This window comes from Enhydra lutris, unplaced genomic scaffold (genome assembly GCF_002288905.1).
Source record: "Enhydra lutris kenyoni isolate GAN:26980312 unplaced genomic scaffold, ASM228890v2 scaffoldscaffold9, whole genome shotgun sequence".
NCBI lineage: Eukaryota > Metazoa > Chordata > Mammalia > Carnivora > Mustelidae > Enhydra > Enhydra lutris.
The window spans coordinates 57,952,420-57,971,705 of record NW_019154093.1 but is presented as its reverse complement, the minus strand read 5'-3'; the positions used below and the strand labels follow the sequence as shown (position 1 = coordinate 57,971,705).

General features: G+C 41.7%; 1 protein-coding gene across 3 annotated transcripts in view; it reads left to right on the top strand.

Annotated features, from left to right (window-relative positions):
* LOC111143050 (transforming growth factor beta receptor 3) overlaps positions 1-19,286 on the top strand; it is a 194,087-nt gene that overhangs the window by 171,620 nt on the left and 3,181 nt on the right. For 2 of the 3 annotated variants that reach the window (XM_022496486.1, XM_022496487.1), the window contains 2 exons: positions 6,634-6,675; positions 8,879-8,986. In XM_022496486.1, the coding sequence (XP_022352194.1) occupies positions 6,634-6,675; positions 8,879-8,986 (150 nt within the window). The remainder of the gene's footprint in view (positions 1-6,633; positions 6,676-8,878; positions 8,987-19,286) is intronic. The other variant, XM_022496484.1, reaches the window with a different exon arrangement.

The window sequence follows — 19,286 nt, the reverse complement described above, 5'->3', positions numbered from 1 at the left end:
CGTTGGAGTGTGTGCTTTCCCTCTGCCTCTCCGTGAATTGGAATAGTCAGTTGAAATGGGAATGTGACCATTTGCCTAATAACGTTAGTTGATCTGAATAGTAACAGGGTCATGAACGTTCTTCCTGCCAGCTTTGTGTTACTTTTGTAAGCCACAGACTCCATAGTATCTCCAGAAGTATCTCTTACCAGAATGAATTTTGGGGGTAAAAATTGCCCAAGCAGTGGGATATTTCACTGTCCTTTGAACCACACTGGTACTCTTTGAAGGCCAAAGTTCCAGGTCTTCAAGGTCATTTAGTCCAGCTTATTTTTTTAACACTTGGGTTTTCTGGGGCAACAGCAGCTGAAGTCTCTGGGTATCAGCTTCACAGCCAAGCAGAGAGCTGCTCTGTAGCTCCCAAAGCCAATGGCATGAACACATTTCAGGTGGTGTTTCTTCCTTCTGTGGACAAAGAGAATAGGCCGTCAAGACTGACCAATTCTGGGTCCCTCCTCTGGGCCACCATTTTTAATGGAACTTGCCTGTGCTTCTGCAGCACATATCCGCCATCTCAGTCCTTTGGGAACCAGCACTGGGTTAACATTCTTTTGCTGCTAAAACTTCCAACATGGTGGTGCGGGTGGTGATGATAGTCATAGAGATGACAATCGTGATTATCTGACATTTATTGGCATTTACTTAGTACAAAGCCCTGTGCTAAATCCTTTGTGGGGATACTCGTATTTAATCCTCATAGCCCTTCTGCGAGCCAAGTATAAAGCAAGATTAAGTAACTTGACCAAGGTCACACCGCATATAAATAAATGGTGGATCTGGGGTTCAAATCCAGGCACTCTGATTCTAGTTTGTGCCTTCCTAAACCCTTTGCCTTGTGCTAGGTGGAGGTTGATTCTAGTTTTTAATAAACTACAAGCAACATAGGCATCTCTCCACACCCTCTTCCCACCGCCGCCTCCTGTTCATGCCGTACATATCACATTGGCATTCAAACTCACACCTAAATACTCTAATTGATTATGAACTGAAAAGAAGATGAAGACTTTTAAGAAACATGTCTGTTCTCCAAAGGGTAAGATGTTGGGGAAAATGTAAGCTGTTTAAGGGAGTATTAAAATTTAGAAGTTCTGTGACTTTGAATTGTAACTCACAAAAAAGCCCAGAAAACATGCATACTTTATGCATATTATGGTTTATGGCAAAACAATTAAAATAGTTGAGGTAGTTCCATCCTACCATATTTTCTGAAATAGTTTGAAGTATAGGCATGTTAGTGCTGTTTTCTTTGGATGCTGTGAGCAGTTTTGTGGCCTTTGAGAACACTAAGGCTTTCACAATAAAAACAGCTATACCACGTCAGTGATAGTTTTTTGAGAATGGTGAAAGGGAAGAGTGATCATTTTTCTGAAATTCAGGGCACATATAAAAAAAAATGAGTGAGAAAGGACAATAAACATCATCCCCAAATATGCCATGATTTACGTATGGTATGTAATTCTTAGCAAGTTAAATGTTCAAAATACTGAATTTCCACTACATAACTTTTTAAAAATAAGTGTGCTCAGGACAGCACCTGGCATATCATGGGCACTCAGTAAATATTAATTTCCTTTCCTTCCTCTTAACCTCTCAGCCAAACTGGTTTTTTGGGGGGGAGTGGGGGTGGAAGGGGAATGAAAGGGAAAGTTGTGAACGTCAGTTGGAAGTTAATCCAAGAGAGGCGTTACTTTTTGGAACACATTTGATTTTTCCAGAACAAAAATACTCTAATGCACCCAGCCAGGTTTTGTCCTCAGGCTGAGGTAGAGATGAGGAGAAGCTGAGTAAAAAGATGGTAGAAATGCTTAATGGACAGACTAAGTCATTCAGTCTTTACCCAAGGGAGAGGGATACCGTAGGGACTTTTTACTTTGGAATATATATATATCAAATATATACAAAAATAGAATAGAATTGTAGAATGAATCCCATGAATCCTTCTCCTGGTTTCAACAACTACCCATTTATGGCCAAACTTGTTTTCTCACTTTCTGTCCCTGGATTGTTTTGAAGGAAATCCAGACATGTCATCTCATCCATAAATATTCCAGTATGGCACCTCTGAAAGTTAAGAAACACTAAGAGATTGGGGCTCCTCGCTGGGTCATTTGGGGGAGCATGTAACCCCTTGATCTCGGGGTTGTGGGTTCAAGTTCCGTGTTGGGTATGGAGATTACTTAGAAGGGAAAAAAAAAAAATCTTAAAAAAGAAAAAAAAGCTCTTGGGTAAGGAACCAATGATCAGATCATTTAGGAAGACTACCCTGAAAGCAGCATGAAGATTGGTTTTGGGGAGATGTATGCAGTATTAGGATACACATGACAATTACGGTTATTCCAAAAAATGTTTATTGGTACCTACCATATGCTAGGCATATAGTAAACACATTACCTTGTCTGTAAGGCCTTCACAATGTCATGCAGAGGTTCACAACCTTGACTCTATTGATGCTTTTGAGCTGGATAACTGTTGTAGAGGGCTGTCCTGTGCGTTGTAGGATTTTGAATAGCGTCCTTGGCTTCTACCCACTAGGTACCTATAGCAAACCCCTCCACTACCCATTGTGATAACCCAAAATGTCTCCAGACATTTCCAAATGTCCTGGTGGGGTGCCAGGGGGCAAAAATCACCCTAGGTAAGAACCACCAATCAAGTGAAAAGGTGTAGAGGAGTGACCAGACAATTAGAATGAATGCCATCAATATTGAAAGAACCCAGAGAAGGGGTTTGATTACAATGAAGTTAGTAAAAACTGTATGTTAAAAGAGATCTGCACAGAGGCCTCCTGAGTCTCTAGCCTCTTGATCTCCCTCTCTCTCTCTCTTTGCCAAACACCAATAGATGTGGGTACCGAGTAAACACCTTATCTCCCCGTGGGCCTGCTCAATCTACCATGTTTAGGAGAACTGAATTGAAAGCTGGAGGCTAAAAGCTGTGGTCTATTACTCATGCACAACCCCAGAAATATCCCATTTATGAAAACCATGCCCAGCCATCTGAGGAGGGAAATTTGGTTCTAGAGGCAGACCGAATTTTGCTCCAGAGTATATGAAGATATTTAATTCAGAATGTTGATTATAGTTTGTTCTTTCTGCAAATAAATCTCTATTGTTAACATTATCTTTGCAGCAATAGCAAGGGTTCCTTTCTTACAATTGTACCCTTAAACCAAAAGTAAATATTGCTGTGTTCCCCTGTTTTCCTTTCAGCGTGCCAACTCTGTTTTAGGGTTCCAGTAGAGATCAGACTCCATAGTCATACACAGGGGTTATTGGGGATTTTTGGAACAAAAAAAAGGATAAAATCCTATAACCTCAGAGCTGCAGCTTGTACTTGTTATTGTTTATGGAGAAACTTCACCCTGGGGAAATAAGCAACAACTGTTTCTATTTAGCTCTGAGAGAAGGCCCCTATTTGGGGTAGGGGAGAGGGATTAGATCATAGCCTAAATCCATTAAGAATTTTAAAACAATGCCATCCATCACACAGGCCTTGCTCTAAAACCCACATTCTCACATGTGAGGTCTCCTCAGGGGAGAGTCATTATTTAAAACCACTTAGGGATTCTGAGCGACAGAGTTCAGCCATGGGCGATTGACTGGATGGAACTCTTCCCAGAAGTGTGTATATTTCTCATATGATGAAGACTATAGAGACTTTTAAATGCCTTTGGACTTAGTTCAGTGAATCCAACCACTGCTTCTTGGAAGTAGTTTTGTGGTGAGATACCCCTACTTCATAGGATTCTTGGGAGGTTAAAATGAGAAAATCTAAGAGAAGGCTTTTTGTCAGTTGTAAAACACTACACACATGTGTAAATGGAAGGCATCACCTTCATTATTTTATCTCTGCCAATAGGCTGATGGGATGAGACTCCTAGGAGACAGTCTCTTGTGTTATTTTGTAGTTGGTGATTGTTCTGCATCCTGAATTATATTTTCTTTAAAAAAAAAAAAGATTTCCTTAAAAGCTTTCAGAGTTATTTTAATTTTAGTAATTCTCTTTAAAACCTGAACATATCCTCACCCTGGCACCACCACATTGCACAACTCTGGGGGGCACCATTCCATTGTGGTGGCTTTGCTTCATCCCATGGCATTGCTTCCCCTAGAGCTGGACCCACTCCCCCCAGGCTGCAGGAATGTAGGCAGCCCAGCTGAGGTGGTTAATCCTGAGAATTTACAATCCTACGTAGCTTCTTTATTTTTGTAAACATGACCTCAAACGCTGCTGGTTTGGTCAGTTTTTCACAATGTCTTTTGCTCCACTGTGGATTGCGACACAAGGTATGCGTTCCTTCTCACTGAATGAAAATGAAGGTAGAAAGGTACGTGCAGAACACTCATCACTTGCCGCTCTAAAGGGCAGGGTCGGAGTCTTTCCCAGGATGCAGCACCCTTTTTCTGGGAAGGGCCAGCTGGGGAGTGTTTCGGGTCTGTCTCTCACGCAGGCCGTGCCCTGATGACCCCTGCTGCTCCTACAGCATTGCGGGCATGGACAGTATACAAATGATGCACATAGTTATGTTCAAAGAAAACTTGATTTATGGAATAGGTCTGACTTTCACATACCTTTCATATGTCATAAAATATTATTCTTTAGGGTTTTTTCTCAGTCACTTAGAAATACAAAATGTACTCTTAATTCATAAGGCATGTAAAAATAAGTATTGGGCCATAATACACCGTCCCCTGATCTGTGCTGTTCTCACCGTGAGTCACAAGAAGCTTCTTAATCAGTGCTCCCCTGCTAAGGACAGAGCGACACTCCCTAGTCATGTAGCCTACGAAGCAGAATCGGGAATTTGGGCTCAGCCCCTGCGCTGATGCTTTCCAGCTGTGACCTTGGGCAAGTCACATGATAGCAGAGTCTCAGGATGCTCGTTTGTAAAATAGTGATAAGAATTCTTTTTCTGCCTCTCTCACAGGCTAGTGTGAACCTCAAATGAGATGTGAACACGAAGGCATTATAGAAATGTCAGAGTATACAAGCACTGTTGTATAGCTTTATTCCCAGCTCCTTCTGTTGTCTCCATTGTCATATGTCAATGGAGACAAAGAAGTACGTCAACATTCTAGTCATCCTTCACGGAACATTTCTGGCAGGCCTGTTCCTTGCTAGGCTGAGCCCTGGGATGTCCAGATGAGTAAGAACTATACCCTGCCCTCAGGGCAGAGAAGAATCTAGAGAATTAGGATGTGACGGAGTTTTGTGTAGGACAACCGAGGGATGGAGTAAGCCACATGGGTAGAGACCAGCCCTGCTGGGGTGGAGGTTGTGGCACTGAGAGAGTCAGAGAAGGCCTCCCAGTGAAAATACCAATAAGCAGGTCTGGGGGAGGAGGGTATTTCAGGGGATGGCTTGCAAAGTGTGACGACCTAAGCAGCATGGAGAATTTGGGAAGTTTAAATAAGTATGAGGAGCCCAGTGTGGGTGAAGGGCCCTTAGGAAAGGAGGCTAGCAATGTGCTGGTAGAGAAGGAAAGCAGAACTTCTGTGTACCAGGCTTGAGTTTAGATTTTTTTTCCCTATGAGTACAGGAAGTCATGGAGCAATTTAATCAGGACAATAACATAATCAACTCTGGGCTCTGGAAAATTCACTCTGAGGGAAAATATGGAGGAGGAAATATTTAGGGCAGGAGCAGGGGCAGTGGGTGGAAACAAGGAGACCAGTTAGGGAAGCTCTATAATAATGTAGATGTTTGATGAAAAGAGGCTGAGGGGCACCTGGGTAGCTCAGTTGCACCCAGCTCTTGGTTTTGGCTCAGGTCATGATCCTGAGATCGCCTGTCAAGCTCCACTCGGCAGGGAGTCTGCTTGTCCCTTTCCCATCCCCTCAGCCCCTCCCCCAGTGCATGTGTGCACTCTCTCCCTCACTCAAATAAATAAGTTCTTATTTTTTTTAAAAAGAGCTAAACTATAGGATAATGGCATTAAGGAAAGAAGAATAAGGATACTTTTACAAAACTTATGTATACTTTTTTAAAGATTTTATTTATTTATTTATTTGAGTGAGCAAGGGGTAGGGGGGCAGAGAGAAACCAAGCAGACTCTGCTGAGCTGAGCGTGGAGCCTGATGTGGGGTTCGATCTCACAACCCCGAGATGACCTGAGCCAAACGAGAGTGGGATGCTTAACCCACTGAGCCACCCAGGCGCCCCCACAAAATTTGTGCACATTAAAAGATTTTTGAAAGTGGAAAAATATCATGAATATACTGGAGAATTATGGTATTTAAAGGTATTGAATCCTCTTGTAAATAAATACAAAGGTGTATACACACACACACACACACACACACACACAGATACTGTCAGACTCAAATTCCTTAAGTTTGCCTTCAAGTTTTCTTCAACTTGGAGAAGCTGTACAATTGATTGTTAACAAAATGCAATGTTTAACATTTCTGAGTACCCATGTTAAAGTTTTGACATCTAAAGAGGATAACTGATAACATTTTCACTGAGTATTAACAAATAGGAACATGTCAATCCCTGCTGAGATTGTGATGAACTTTTGCTTAAAACTTGGTTTCTCTATGGAATATATCAACTTTTTCTTTGTGTGTGTGTTTTGTTGTTTTTTTTTTCCAGAAACAGGTCCAGGCATTAAGGAACCAAGTCCAATTTCTCCACGTAAGTCTTTATCCATCTTTTTTGAAAGGAGCCTCCTGGGCTTTTTATAAAAATGAATTGGTTATGGAGCATTTGGCAAACTTTGAGTTTTGATAAGAAGACCTCTGCTCTCAATCCCTGTCTCCCCCTTTTTCGTAATCTCATACTTTTTCCTTTCCTCTGTCCTTCCTTCATCCTCTTTCTTTTTTTCTGCCTGCCACTTTTAAATATGAATTTGTTGACCCACTGGCATGTGTGGCCTTAATGGGAAGGTAGTAACTTACTTAGCTTTGGAGAGAGTTCATTATTTGCATACTTATCAGTTATGATCTAAAAGCATTAACTCACATCTCTGGGAGTGTTTTGTTTTCCATGTCATCGACAGTAGTTACTTGCTAAAGGAAGATAGTTGCTGTGTCTTTGAGACAATCTCTAGTCCAAGGGGGGTGTGTAAGGAAAGGTGAGGAGGGGAGACTTGTAAGAAGTAGAGACCAACTACTACAAAATGGTGCATTGGGATTTATCTGGGCCAATTTTGTCACTCTATGCAGAAGGAAATTCTGACCAAAAAATATTTAAGTGACTTGCCCATGGTTATAACTGGCATTCAGGCAGGACTAGAACCTGGGCTTTCTGGCTTTGCACCCAGAGCTCTTCTAGATGATGTTGCCTTGTGAGGAGAATTCTTCCCTACAGCTCTCTAGATTAGTCTCCATGGCTGACCTCATCATATACACATAACAGTCTGATGAGTTTCTTTATGCAAAGCACTACACTGTTTTAATTAAGTGCCTTAGTTCAGCAGTATAAGAGTATCATGAACCTACAAAGAGACACATGGGAGATGACCCACCCTGATTTTCATAAATGACATCTCCATTTTTAGAATTTCAGAGTTTTACTAAAAACTTGCAATCATGCCCCAGTTTTGCATCTGTAAGCATAAAAAGGCATACCTACAGACTAAATTAAGTTGAGTGGATGGTTTGGTTCATCTTAACCTCCAGAGTTCTTCCCAGTTCATATTCCTTCCTCAGGTCCCCAAACCTTTTACAAACTCCTTTTGTTCACTCCCTGCCTTCAGCAGGTGAAGTAGTGCTAGGTCCATTTCCAGAAGTTAACACACCAAAGGGCATATGGCTGGAAAAGTAGCCACCAGGACTTGGAAATTCCAAAATTCCAGAATCTTCAATAGCATGGCATACTTACAAGTTGTGGGGCTGCTCGGAGCAGGGGTGGGTATGTGTGTCACATTTGTCTATATAACTAGTTCTTCTACACTGAAGTAAGATGAAAGGCAAAGAGATTTAATTTACATAGAGATCAGCCAGAGTCGCTTCTGACTCAAGAGGAGCATAGAAATGGGTTTGAGATAGTGGGGAGATCCTATACCTTAAATTTATATTTAAATTAAAAAATAGACACCTTAGAAATTTTATTCTGCTGAAAACCCATCTCTTGGAAGCTGATTTTAACTTCTTATAAGTGATTCACAGAACGTAGTTCTCTTAAAGGAAAGGAAATGTTCTGTTTCTGTGGCCTGGAATTAATTTCAAATATAAACATCTTTGCCAAGTGGAGGAACAATTGGTTCTATTTATATGTTTTGCTGCCCATAAAACTGACATCACTCCACATCGAGAAGTATTTCCGTCCCCCTCATAGAAAGATCACGGTTGGGAAAGTGTTAAAAAGTGGGTTGTTTTAAATGACGCAATACGGAATTGTTAAGATGGAGGGTTTGATCTGAGGGGACCAGTGAAATATGAGAATCTATAGGAGTAGTTGATCCTTCCTTACTTTACGTTTCCTCCTTGTCCACCCCCATCTTCCTATTATCTCTTATACCTGTAAGTGTCCATGAAAATGTATTTGTAGAGTATTTGAAATGTGTTATCTCTGTGTTTTCCTTGTCTCATTGTTGCAAGTGTTTGATGAATAAGAAGCATTGTGCCACACTTTGATAATGGGAGCTCACTTCAGTTTCCAGAGCATCTTCAGATTGAGGATGTAACCTGCAAATTGAAGCTATCTTGGAAATCTGATCATTTTGAAAGAAAAAAAAATGTGCAAGTTTCAGATACATTGCATTTGGTTGGGATTCTCATTTTGGCCTCATTTTCTTAGTCTGTGCCCAGCCTGACAGTGCTTGTAAAACAAATACAAAGTTGCAACATCTGGTGCAGACTCACTGAAAGCATGTATTGGCTTCCCTTCCTTGTAGCAGTTTTCCATGGTTTGGACACCCTCACGGTGATGGGCATTGCATTTGCGGCGTTTGTGATCGGAGCACTCCTGACGGGGGCCTTGTGGTACATTTATTCTCACACAGGTGAGTGTGACTGTTGAATATTAGTCCGCATGCATCCCCTGTGTCTGCCACACAGCAGACGTTTCAGTGTTTCATTGCATGGGTGGGTGGATGGAATAATAACAAACGAGAGAAAGGTCATTCCCACAGTTTGCACTTGGACATATTTTGGCATCAATTGGGTTTTGCAAAAATATAATTTGCTTTAAGCACCGTTAGAAAAGGAATGTTTAAACTACGCTAATTGCCGTTGAGATGTTGGTGAAGGTTAGCTACTAATAAAGCTATTTTGTGGTTAGGGTTTAATTAAAGAAAATTGATGTAGACAAACTGGAAATATAAACCCTTCCCTCAAAGCTCAAGACTTCAGTACAGACATATGAATGGGCAGGAAGTGAGAAAGGAAGCTAAGATTTTATTACCATATTTGCCAAGAGGTTGAGCACTATCCACCAGAGTCCCCAGTCTCCATGACTTCAACTAGAATTTCTTGACCCTTTTAAAACCCATGCCATGTCCTCTTTGATAAGCATAAAATTCTCATGTCTTTCTTCTATGAAGTTATTTAAATTTTAAAAACAAATTTTCATGAATTGCAAAAAAATAAAAATGGTGAAACAAAGCATTTGGTTTCAAGCTGTATTCCTCTTTCCCCAAAATTCTGATGTGTCCCCCCACCCCCTACCCCTTCCCTTGCCCCTTCTCCTCAATCCCAAGGTTGGAAACCTGGCCTGAACAGAGAACCTATTCTGACCACAGTACAGAAGGCAGGTGTAGCAAGGGGAGTCTAGTGCAGTGGGGAAAAAACAAATAGACTGCCCTTATGTTGCTTCTTTCTTAGTTTCCTTGCAGATGGATATAGCAAAGAAAGACATGCATTTGGGGGTATGTCTAGTGAGCTAGTTGGGCTTCTATGTCCTTGGATCCTTGCTATTTACACTGTGAACCCAGGTAAATTGTGCTTGATTGATCAATCAGAGGCCATGGCCTTTCTGTTTAGAATTTCATTAATTTGGGGGCGCCTGGATGGCTCAGTAGTTAAGTGTCTTGCCTTCGGCTCAGGTAATGATCCCAGGATCCTGGGATCGAGCCCCGCATCAGGCTCTCTGCTCTGCGGGAAGCTTGCTTCTCCCTCTCCCCCGCAACCCTGCTTATTTTCGTTCTCTCGCTGTGTCTCTCTCTGTCAAATAAATAAAATCTTAAAAAAAATTTTTTTTTTCATTAATTTTCCACTGAACCAATGAACGCCCTCATCTTTGGCCTTACCTTGGACCATTCAACCAGACAAGCTGAAAAGAAGACTGCTTTAAAGGAAGGAGAAGCACAGAAGGGTATTTTGAGAAGTCATATCTTAATCCTTACCAGAATTTTCACTTCAAATACCGCATCCTCCAGATGAGTCTGGAGATGTCATCCTCCAGGTGACAGGAGGAAATGTCCTTTGTGCCTAGCTTGGGGAAGTCACACAATCCACAGCGAAAGTTAAGGAGAGTGTAATAGTGGGGCTTTGAGTTCTCAGATTCTTGTTCCTAGTCAGTGACATTTGAGGGAGGTCCGTTTCATGTGAGAGAGAGAAAAATAAGACTCTTAATCTTAAATGTAATGATTCTGAGGATATACAAATGTCTGTGAATCGGTTTAGGAATATTCTTACTTGGGAATGGCTCATACAAGCACCAGAAGAGAAAGCATTCTGCAGAGTACCATTTTAGAGTAAATAATTTGTCATGGGAATACGGACACTTTCAGATCTCAGACTAGCTGTTTCTCACAGTCTTTCCCAATCTCCTGCGTTGCTGGGAGGTTCTAGGACTGTTGGCCGCTTCTGCTGTATGTTGGGAATGAACTTGAAATTACGCCAAAAAGAGTCTATAGCCCTGAGGATTTTATATGGGCTTAACATGTGCCCACTGAGCCCTGACTCTCCTTGGCCATCGAACTACACCCTCGAACCCTGAGAGTTCATCTCAGGCCAGGAGGCCAGTCCAGCTACCACATGGCCCTCACTCTTGGCACACACACCACTGAACTCACGCTGACAATCCCCAACTCCTGTGCAGAGCCAAGTTCACAAACCTGATAAAAAGCAAAGTGTGGTTTTACACCCTTTATTGCTTTGCTCATTACATTCCCAGGTTTATTGTTCCTGCTCCCTCCCCCCACAAACCAGAGACTGAAGGGGAGGAGTTTTTACATTTCGTTAATATAGAAATAGGCTTGGAAATAGATGAAAGAAAAACAAAACCCAAAACCCTTCCTGTTACGGTTTCCAGCAATATAAATTACACTGATTTGGAAGTTAAAAGGTTTATAGACACTGTTGTTTGGGCTCTAACCCTGCTAGCATCACACGTGATACAGCTTCAGAATGAATTTTTACTAATAGCCATAGCCTCTGGTTCATTTTAAAGACTTCTACGAGAAACCAACATCACGTAAGTGTGAAAAAGGCTCACTTCAGAACCCAGTGGCACTATCCTGTCCAGAACTCCTCTGGTTTCATACCTAGATCAGCGAAGCAGCAAGTTTAAATGAAGAGAAATCATAATGCAGTATCCAGTGGAGAGATATGTGTATACAAACACAGACTCAGTGCATTCAATTTCCACAATAATATAAGCTGTGGAACGCAGACCTTATATGGCATAATTTGGGGGTTCAAGCAGCATCTGCCTCTGTGTCAAACACAACCCTTAATTTAGACAGATTCTCTTTGATTATGCTTTCTGTTCCATCTGAACACAGAGGACAAAACCAAGTCACATGTTTGAATTGGGGATATCTACTTACGTACCTGGAATGTGTGTGAGTCTAAGAAAGCTGAGTCCCTACTTCTTCATATCATAGCTTTGGGCATCGTGACGGATGCATCCTTAAGGCTATTTTAACCCTGTTTGGAAAACTCCATTCCTGAAGCTTACGTTCTCAAGGAGCCGTTGGAATGGAAATTGTGCTAGAAAGGAACCATAGAATCTTGATGCTCCTGAGAGCCCTGCTGGTTCAAGAGTCCCAAACCTGTGGTCCGTGAAGGGTTTTTTGAGGTCGGGGTAAAAGTATTTACTTTTATTTTTTCGTCAAATTTTCTAATCTTATCACAGTAGTACCTGCATATACTTTAAAGGCTAAAATAGTTCTATAAGAACTGCTGTTCATGCTGTGAAGAACATGAGCCCCCTCCTGCCTCACTCCCTTTTCTTGCTCCTCAGAGCACTATTTTTAACTCTTAGCTGATTATTTTGGACATTAATCCATATATCAAAATAATAGTATAATAGCACTACTTCTTAACTTACCAGTTACAGGCCTTTTCTGTCCACCTCCTACAATGGAGAATTTAGTTCTTTTTCATCCCTCTGCTCCAGTTATACATTCATGCCCCTGATTGCTCCCCTATCCCCACCATTCTCCTGACAGAATTATGCTGAAATTTGGGGTTGATCACTATTTACTGTTTACATTACTATGACTACCTAAATGCTAAGCACAGTTTAGCTATGTAATATCATTTTCCTTCTGCATGATTTTTTTTTTTTTTTGAGAGAACATGTGAGTGGGGGCATGGGGGGCTGTGTGCAGAGAGAGAGAGGGAATCCCAATGTGGGGCTCAGTCTCACAACCCTGAGACCATGACCTGAGCCAAAACCAAGAGTTGGACGCTTAACTGAGACATCCAGGCACCCCATTCCTGCCTGACCTTTAATTTTCCCTAGAATTAATGATTATCTTTTCCCCCCACACACATTAGCTTAGTTTTCTGTATACTTCTCACTAATTCATCTGTTGACTCTCAGCCAGTGGACTCAATCTCTTAACACATTCAGGTAACAGATCTTCTGCTGATTCCTTTCCTTCACTAAATCTTTCCTGGAGCCTTCTTACCTGTTCCTGTCTGAACTGGTCACTCTCTCTGTTTGGACACTGCTGTCTTACATTCTTTCACCACCGTTCTGGGCGTTCCCTGCACTTTGGAGTTTTGAATGGCCTGTGTCATCTCTCCCATGTCTTCCTCCTTCTCTGTGGAAAAGGCACATAAGAAGTAAATGATTGTCATACCTTGCATATCTGAAAATATCCTCAGTTTATACAAACACATGGTAGGTAGTTTGACAGAGTATAGGATTCTAGGTCATAAATAATTTTCCTTCAGAACTTTAGAAGCACTCCTCATTGACCTTTACCTCTGAAGATTGCTTTTGGGAACTCAAAGCTATTCAGATTCCTGGCCTGTTTTTTTATGTTATTGTGGTTTAGTTTGGTTTGGTTTTTTCTGGAAGAAATTTTACAACAGTCCTTGATTTAGGTGTATTTTCATATCTTATGCCACGCATTAACTGAGTTCTTTAGTCCAGAAACTCCTGTCCTTGAGCATTAAGATTTTTAGAATTATTTGTTTTCTCCTATTTTCTGTGTTCTCCCACATTCTAGAAATCTATTTGGAATTGAACCTCTTGGGGCACCTGGGTAGCTCAGTCAGTTAAACATCCTACTCTTGATTTTGGCTCAAGTCATGATCTCAGGGTCATGCAAACAAGCCCCTCATCAGGCTTTGCACTCAGCAGGAGTCTGCCTGAGATTATCTCCCTATCCCTCTGCCCACCCACCTTCTTTTTCTCTCTCTCTCAAAAAAAAAATCTTTTGAATGATCCCCTAATTTTCCTTTTTCTGTTTTCTACTTTTTTCCCTTAATTTCTAAGAGATCTCTTTACCTTTATCTTTTAGTTTCCTACTGAATTTTTTTAAAAAATATTTTATTTATTTATTTGACAGAGAGAGAGAGATCACAAGTAGGCAGAGAGGCAGGCAGAGAGAGAGGGGGGAAGCAGGCTCCCTGCTGAGCAGAGAGCCCCATGCGGGGCTCGATCCCAGGACCCTGAGATCATGACCTGAGCCGAAGGCAGAGGCTTAACCCACTGAGCCACCCAGGTGCCCCCTTACTGAATTTTTAAATACTGTATTCAGATTTTTAAATTCCAAAACATTTTTCCTATGAATTAAAAGCATATACCCTATTTTTATCCCATGGGTATAATATCTTATCTCTTTGAGAATACTAACATAGGATTATTTAAGAATGAGCAAGTTCTGAGCTTGTGGATGGGATATATTGATTGTGAACTTCCCTTAGGGTGATCTGACTAGGCCTTTTATCAAAGAACTCCTGATAACACATCTTTAGATCTTTCCTCTTGAGCTCCTCAGGTTTTCCTCCTGGAGAGTATAGATCTGGCTGTCTGTGTTCTGGGGATCACAGCATTCAATGTCCATGACATTCATTTAATCCTCTTTCAGCTGGGTTCTCTGCTCTCCGCTGTCCTGGTGTTGATCAGACTCTCAGTTTTATCTTCTGGAGAGTAAACTTCCTGTGTTCCTCCCCGCTGAGGAAGGGTAGGGTCCCACCAGACAGATTAAAGAAGGGGATTTAGGGAAATCTCACTACTGCTTATACGGAAGTCAGCCAACCGCAGTGCTTGCAGCACCTTGTTTACTCTCTCTTTTGGGGTATCTGATGCCACCATTTCTTGAGTTTTTGAGGGCTCTGGGTTATAACTTGGTTGTTTCTCAGCTTCTCTCACTGTTGGCTTAGGTTCTGGCTCTCTTAAATCTGCTAGGTCACTCACTCATTTCTTTACCAGCTTCCAGTATTTTACTGCTTTGGTCTCCATTTCCAGTTTTATTTCTTTGTTTGTTTGTTTTCCTTCTTCTTCTTTCTTGCAGGTTTATGCCTTTTAATTTTGATGAGATTTTTCTCCAGGCCTATGTGTAGGTTGCAATTCTGTACCAGTTAATGTCTCAGTCTCTTGATATCCTAATTGTAATGATTTCAGTCGCTCATCCATAAGAAGAGTGAACTAGACCACTTGTAGTTTAGAGAAGTTTCTGGTCACTGTTTATCACTTTCTAAAGTTGTGCCTCCCCATTCGCCAAACTAAAACACTTTCCTTTTGCAAACAAATCCATGCAGGAGGATGGGTTAGATGTTGTCATCATTTATCTTTATACTTTATTTAACTTGCCTTGTGGCCCCCTGAATAGAATGTACTCAAACTCTGATGATAACAAGAGGAAGAGGGAAAAGCAGGGGCACTGGGGGAGGCCACCCTCCACGTGTGTCTGTACAACCCTTGGACTTGAAGCTCTAGTTTCACTGCTAGTCTTGTTACCTGAGCCAGGTACCTTAACCATGTTTCCTTTTAGTAAACATAGACCTGATCCCTATTCCGCAGGGTCATTGGCAGTAAGAACAAGTAACCAAGAATACGTGTGAAAAGTCTTCTGAACTCCCAAGTGCTACAAAAATGTAAGATACTGAAGGGTTCTCAGATGTGTAGGCAGAGGAAAAAAAAAAAAAAAAAAAACTAAGTGGAAGGAATGCTGCATTTCACAGAGCAAATTAAAATGCTGAGGTCTCAGATTAGGTGTGTCTTTCCTAATCCCTCAGGCTTCTATTCAGCAATCCTCAGATGAACATACTGTGTGTTCTTAAAAAGCAGAAGTCAACACGTCCTTAGGTTTATCCGAGTCAGGTAAGAGCTTTTAATTAGGAGCATCTGCCTGGGCTTCCTATGTTTCTAGAAGTCTGAAGTTTCTTCAAGCTCCCACGTTTAGTCCAGGTGAAGAGAGAAGCAGCAAGATGGTGTGACTGAAGTAGGGGGCAAGAGACTAAGTCCCAGCGATCAGAAGGATCAGAAGGATACGGGTGGGAACTCTGGTGTGACTGTAAAGGCTTCAGGATCCATTCACAGCCACATGCGCACGCTAAGTTAAAGTAAGATAGCTACAAGGGCCCTGGCTGGCTTAGTCAGTAGAGCAGGTGACTCTTGATCTTGGAGTCCTACGTTGGAGTCCTATGTTGGGTATAGAGATTGCTTAAAAATGAAAATCTTTAAGAAAAATAAAAAATAAAGATAGCCATGGAAAACCAAAATGCAGGTGCACATAGGTTGGCCTACTGCAGGAATATAGAAAGAAAGAGATAGGATATTTTTGAAGCTTTTAAACTCCCGCCTTGGGGGGCACTTAGGTGGATCATTTGGTTATGTGTCCGCCTTCAGCTCAGGTCATGATCCCAGGACTATGGGATCAAGTCCCGCATCGCGCTCCCTTCTCGGCATGGAGCCTGCTTCTCCCTTTCCCTCTGCTCGTGCTCTCTGTCAAAAATGAATAAATAAAATCTTAAAAATTCATTCGTTCGTTCATTCATTCCTGGCTTGGAATATTTCCCTCTTTCTTCATAAATGATAACAACATCAAATTTACCCCTCCTGCTGAGTTTGCCTGCAGAGGGAAAGTCGTTTAGCTTGGAGAGTAGGGAGAGACAATTTTTGAAAGTGATAGTGATTGACAATTTCTATAAACTAATGGTAGTCTAGGTCACTCTCCTTATAGGAGTAAGCTTGTAAAAGTAATTATAGTTAGGATATCAAGAGATTGAAACATTGATTGGTTCATAATTGCAAGCAGCACATAGGCCTAGTGGACAGTATCTTTTTCTTTCTAGCACCAAGTAATATTAAATCTAAATCACCCCCGGCATCTGGTTTTCAATCCAATGCTTAAGTATCTTCCAAGAAGGAGATTCCATAAATTCCCCTTATAACTAACCAATCCCCATAATCAGCAAGTTCTTTTCTCTGTGACCTAAATCCTCATTGCTACCATTTAAACTGATTTCCTCACAATCTGCCCTCAAGAGAGAAAGAACAGCTGTCTGCTCTTCTTCATAATAATCCTCTTTGGGTGATATTTGCAAACATTCTCCTTTGGGCTAAATGTTTGAGATTCCTCTCACCTTCCTTTAAAATTCTTCTGTTGTTCTTTACCCATAGAGCCTCTCCGTGTTATTCACATCTTTCTGTGATAAAGTTTCTTCCCCACGACCTGCCCGGCCGTGCTGAAAGACGCAGAGATAAGAATCCAGTTGTAAAGTAGACTGCCAGAGAGGTGGCAAGAAATCAGATCTGGACAACTCCATGCCAAGCTAAAGAAATAAAACAGATTATCCCTTAAGAAATATATTTTTCTATTTCTGAAAGCATCTCTGCCAATAGCTGAGCTCAGCCACAGGCAAATAAATGAGCCAGGTCAAATTAGTTCTAACCACCCTCCTCCAAATGCCTCCTCCTCTACTGTCCTTCCTCCCCACATCTCTCTTCCTCATAGGGGTGTGAAATTTTAGGAGCAAAATGTGAAGACTGAACACATTTCTTCTGATGGCCAACTCTGATGTTTATGAGCAGAAAGGATCCTTCCTTGGACTCCTTATGTTTGCTAAGTGGGGCTTCCCTGCTTAGTCCTGTGGTCCTCACGGCCCATCTTCTCAGAAGAAGGGCGGTTGTGTTTGTCACCCAAGGGATGTGTTAGAGAAAGTCAGTGCTCCAAGAAATGAGAGGTCATCGTGATAACAGAAAACCAAAGGGCCCAGCTTAGAAAACCCAGGGGAACTCCACTGGCTTTTTAAGCAGAAGTGGCTACACATTGAACTTTGTTTCTCATGGTGACTTCTTCTGTAGCACCACCTTCCATCTGACAATGAAAAACTTTGTCTTAATTTCTCAGAAGGTAGAAGTTTTTTAATAACTTGGTTATATTGAGAAATCTCATGCCTTACATGTGAAAACAGTCACCACGGTAGAAGAAGGTATTTTCCATATTTCTGGGAAGATTCTCAGATAAAGATTCTCCTTGTCTTGGCACATAATTGGCTCAAAGTCAGTAGACTGGTTTTTGTTGTTGTTGTTGTTCTCATTTTTTTTTCCCCCTGAAGTATAGTTGACACAGTGTTATTTTAGTTCCAGGTGTCCAACATGGTGATTCTACAAGTCTATACATTCTGCAACATTCACCACCAAGTGTAGCTACCATCTGTCAGCATATAATGCTATTTTGAAGTCAGTAGATTATTAGGTTAAGTTGACTTGTCCGCCATGGTGAAATGCATCCTACAATCTTGACTCTAGGGGGCTTCTTTGTTTTGAGCTTTCATTTTGGACAGTGCTTTACATTAGCACAAGAGTTTCCAAAACTGGGAGTTGAAAGACCTTTTTAATGGGCACTGATTAAAATAAACTGGCAGGGCAACAAATTGTATTTGGCAAATAGACATCAGAAAGCAAATATTTAGACTTCCTGGGCAGGGAGCAGGACTGGCACTTTTCCTGACTTGGAATAATCCAGTTCTGGATGAGACACTTGTTTGTTGTGAATAGATGAGGCCAGGCCATCCTGCTTTAGCTGCTATCAGGCTGTGCAAATGAAGTCCAGGTGAGCCAGAAAGTGAAGGTGAAGTGTTGATTCCTCTGCTTTTCTGGTGTATCCTCTGTTTAAATGGAGAAAATATGTTTTCAAAATGCGCTTCACGCACAGCCACATTTGTCCTTCTAATTGATAACATAAGGATCCAGCTGGGTGTGGATCAACATGTGGGCTTAAGGGAGCTGAATTTTTAAAATATATCACGAATTGTTCAGGTCTCTGGAGGCTTTTGTTTTTTTTGTTTTGGGGTTTTTGTTTTCATTTGGTTTTTGACATCAGAATAGCTAAAAGATTTGATTTCCCTCTAGAAATAAGCCCCCACTCTGGGGAAAGTGGATTTCTGGCAGAAAAGTCACTGTCAATAAGGCAACCTTCCTCATCTTTAATTACATACATCCATGCAGGGTAGAGGGCAATGCTGGGGAGGTCCAAAATACAGATTGCCAAAAAAAAGAAAGAAAGAAACCAAGAAGAGTGAAAATATAGTTTCGCTGCCTCTGAGGCATATTGACCCCCTATCCCATCTCTATCCCACCAATCCCAGAAGAAAAGATAATCAGAGGAAATCCAGCATGGGCCAAATAATGCAGTGAGCGTAAAAATGCCTGGAGGTTGATGCGGACGTCTGTTTTCGTTGTGTGGTTTCTGAAATGGGTGGCAGGGAAACCTGTAACCAGATGCAAGGGCACGAGCCTGGTCTACATTTCCCAGAGCTGATTTTTTGGCAGTCTTTTGAGGGGCCCCAGCAAGGGAATGGAAGTGAGGGGCTGAGATCCCGTCCTTGAAGGGTAGCGCCTTTGCTCTGTGAGTTTTTTAATGAAGCAGCCAGAGGGTTGCTTATCTCTTTGGCTGGTAGCTGTGTGTTTCAGCAGGACAGGAAAGAGGAGGCTCATTCATAAACAGACCTGGCCCTCTGGGGCTTCCCACACTGGAGGAGGAGGGGAGGGAGACCACTGACCAGAAGTTTATTAAGTTTATGCTGCGACTTCGGAGAACATGCAGTGTTTTTCATTGGAGCGTTGATCACTTTTCCCTACGCAGAGCCATTTTCTGAGGGCTACCCTGAGAC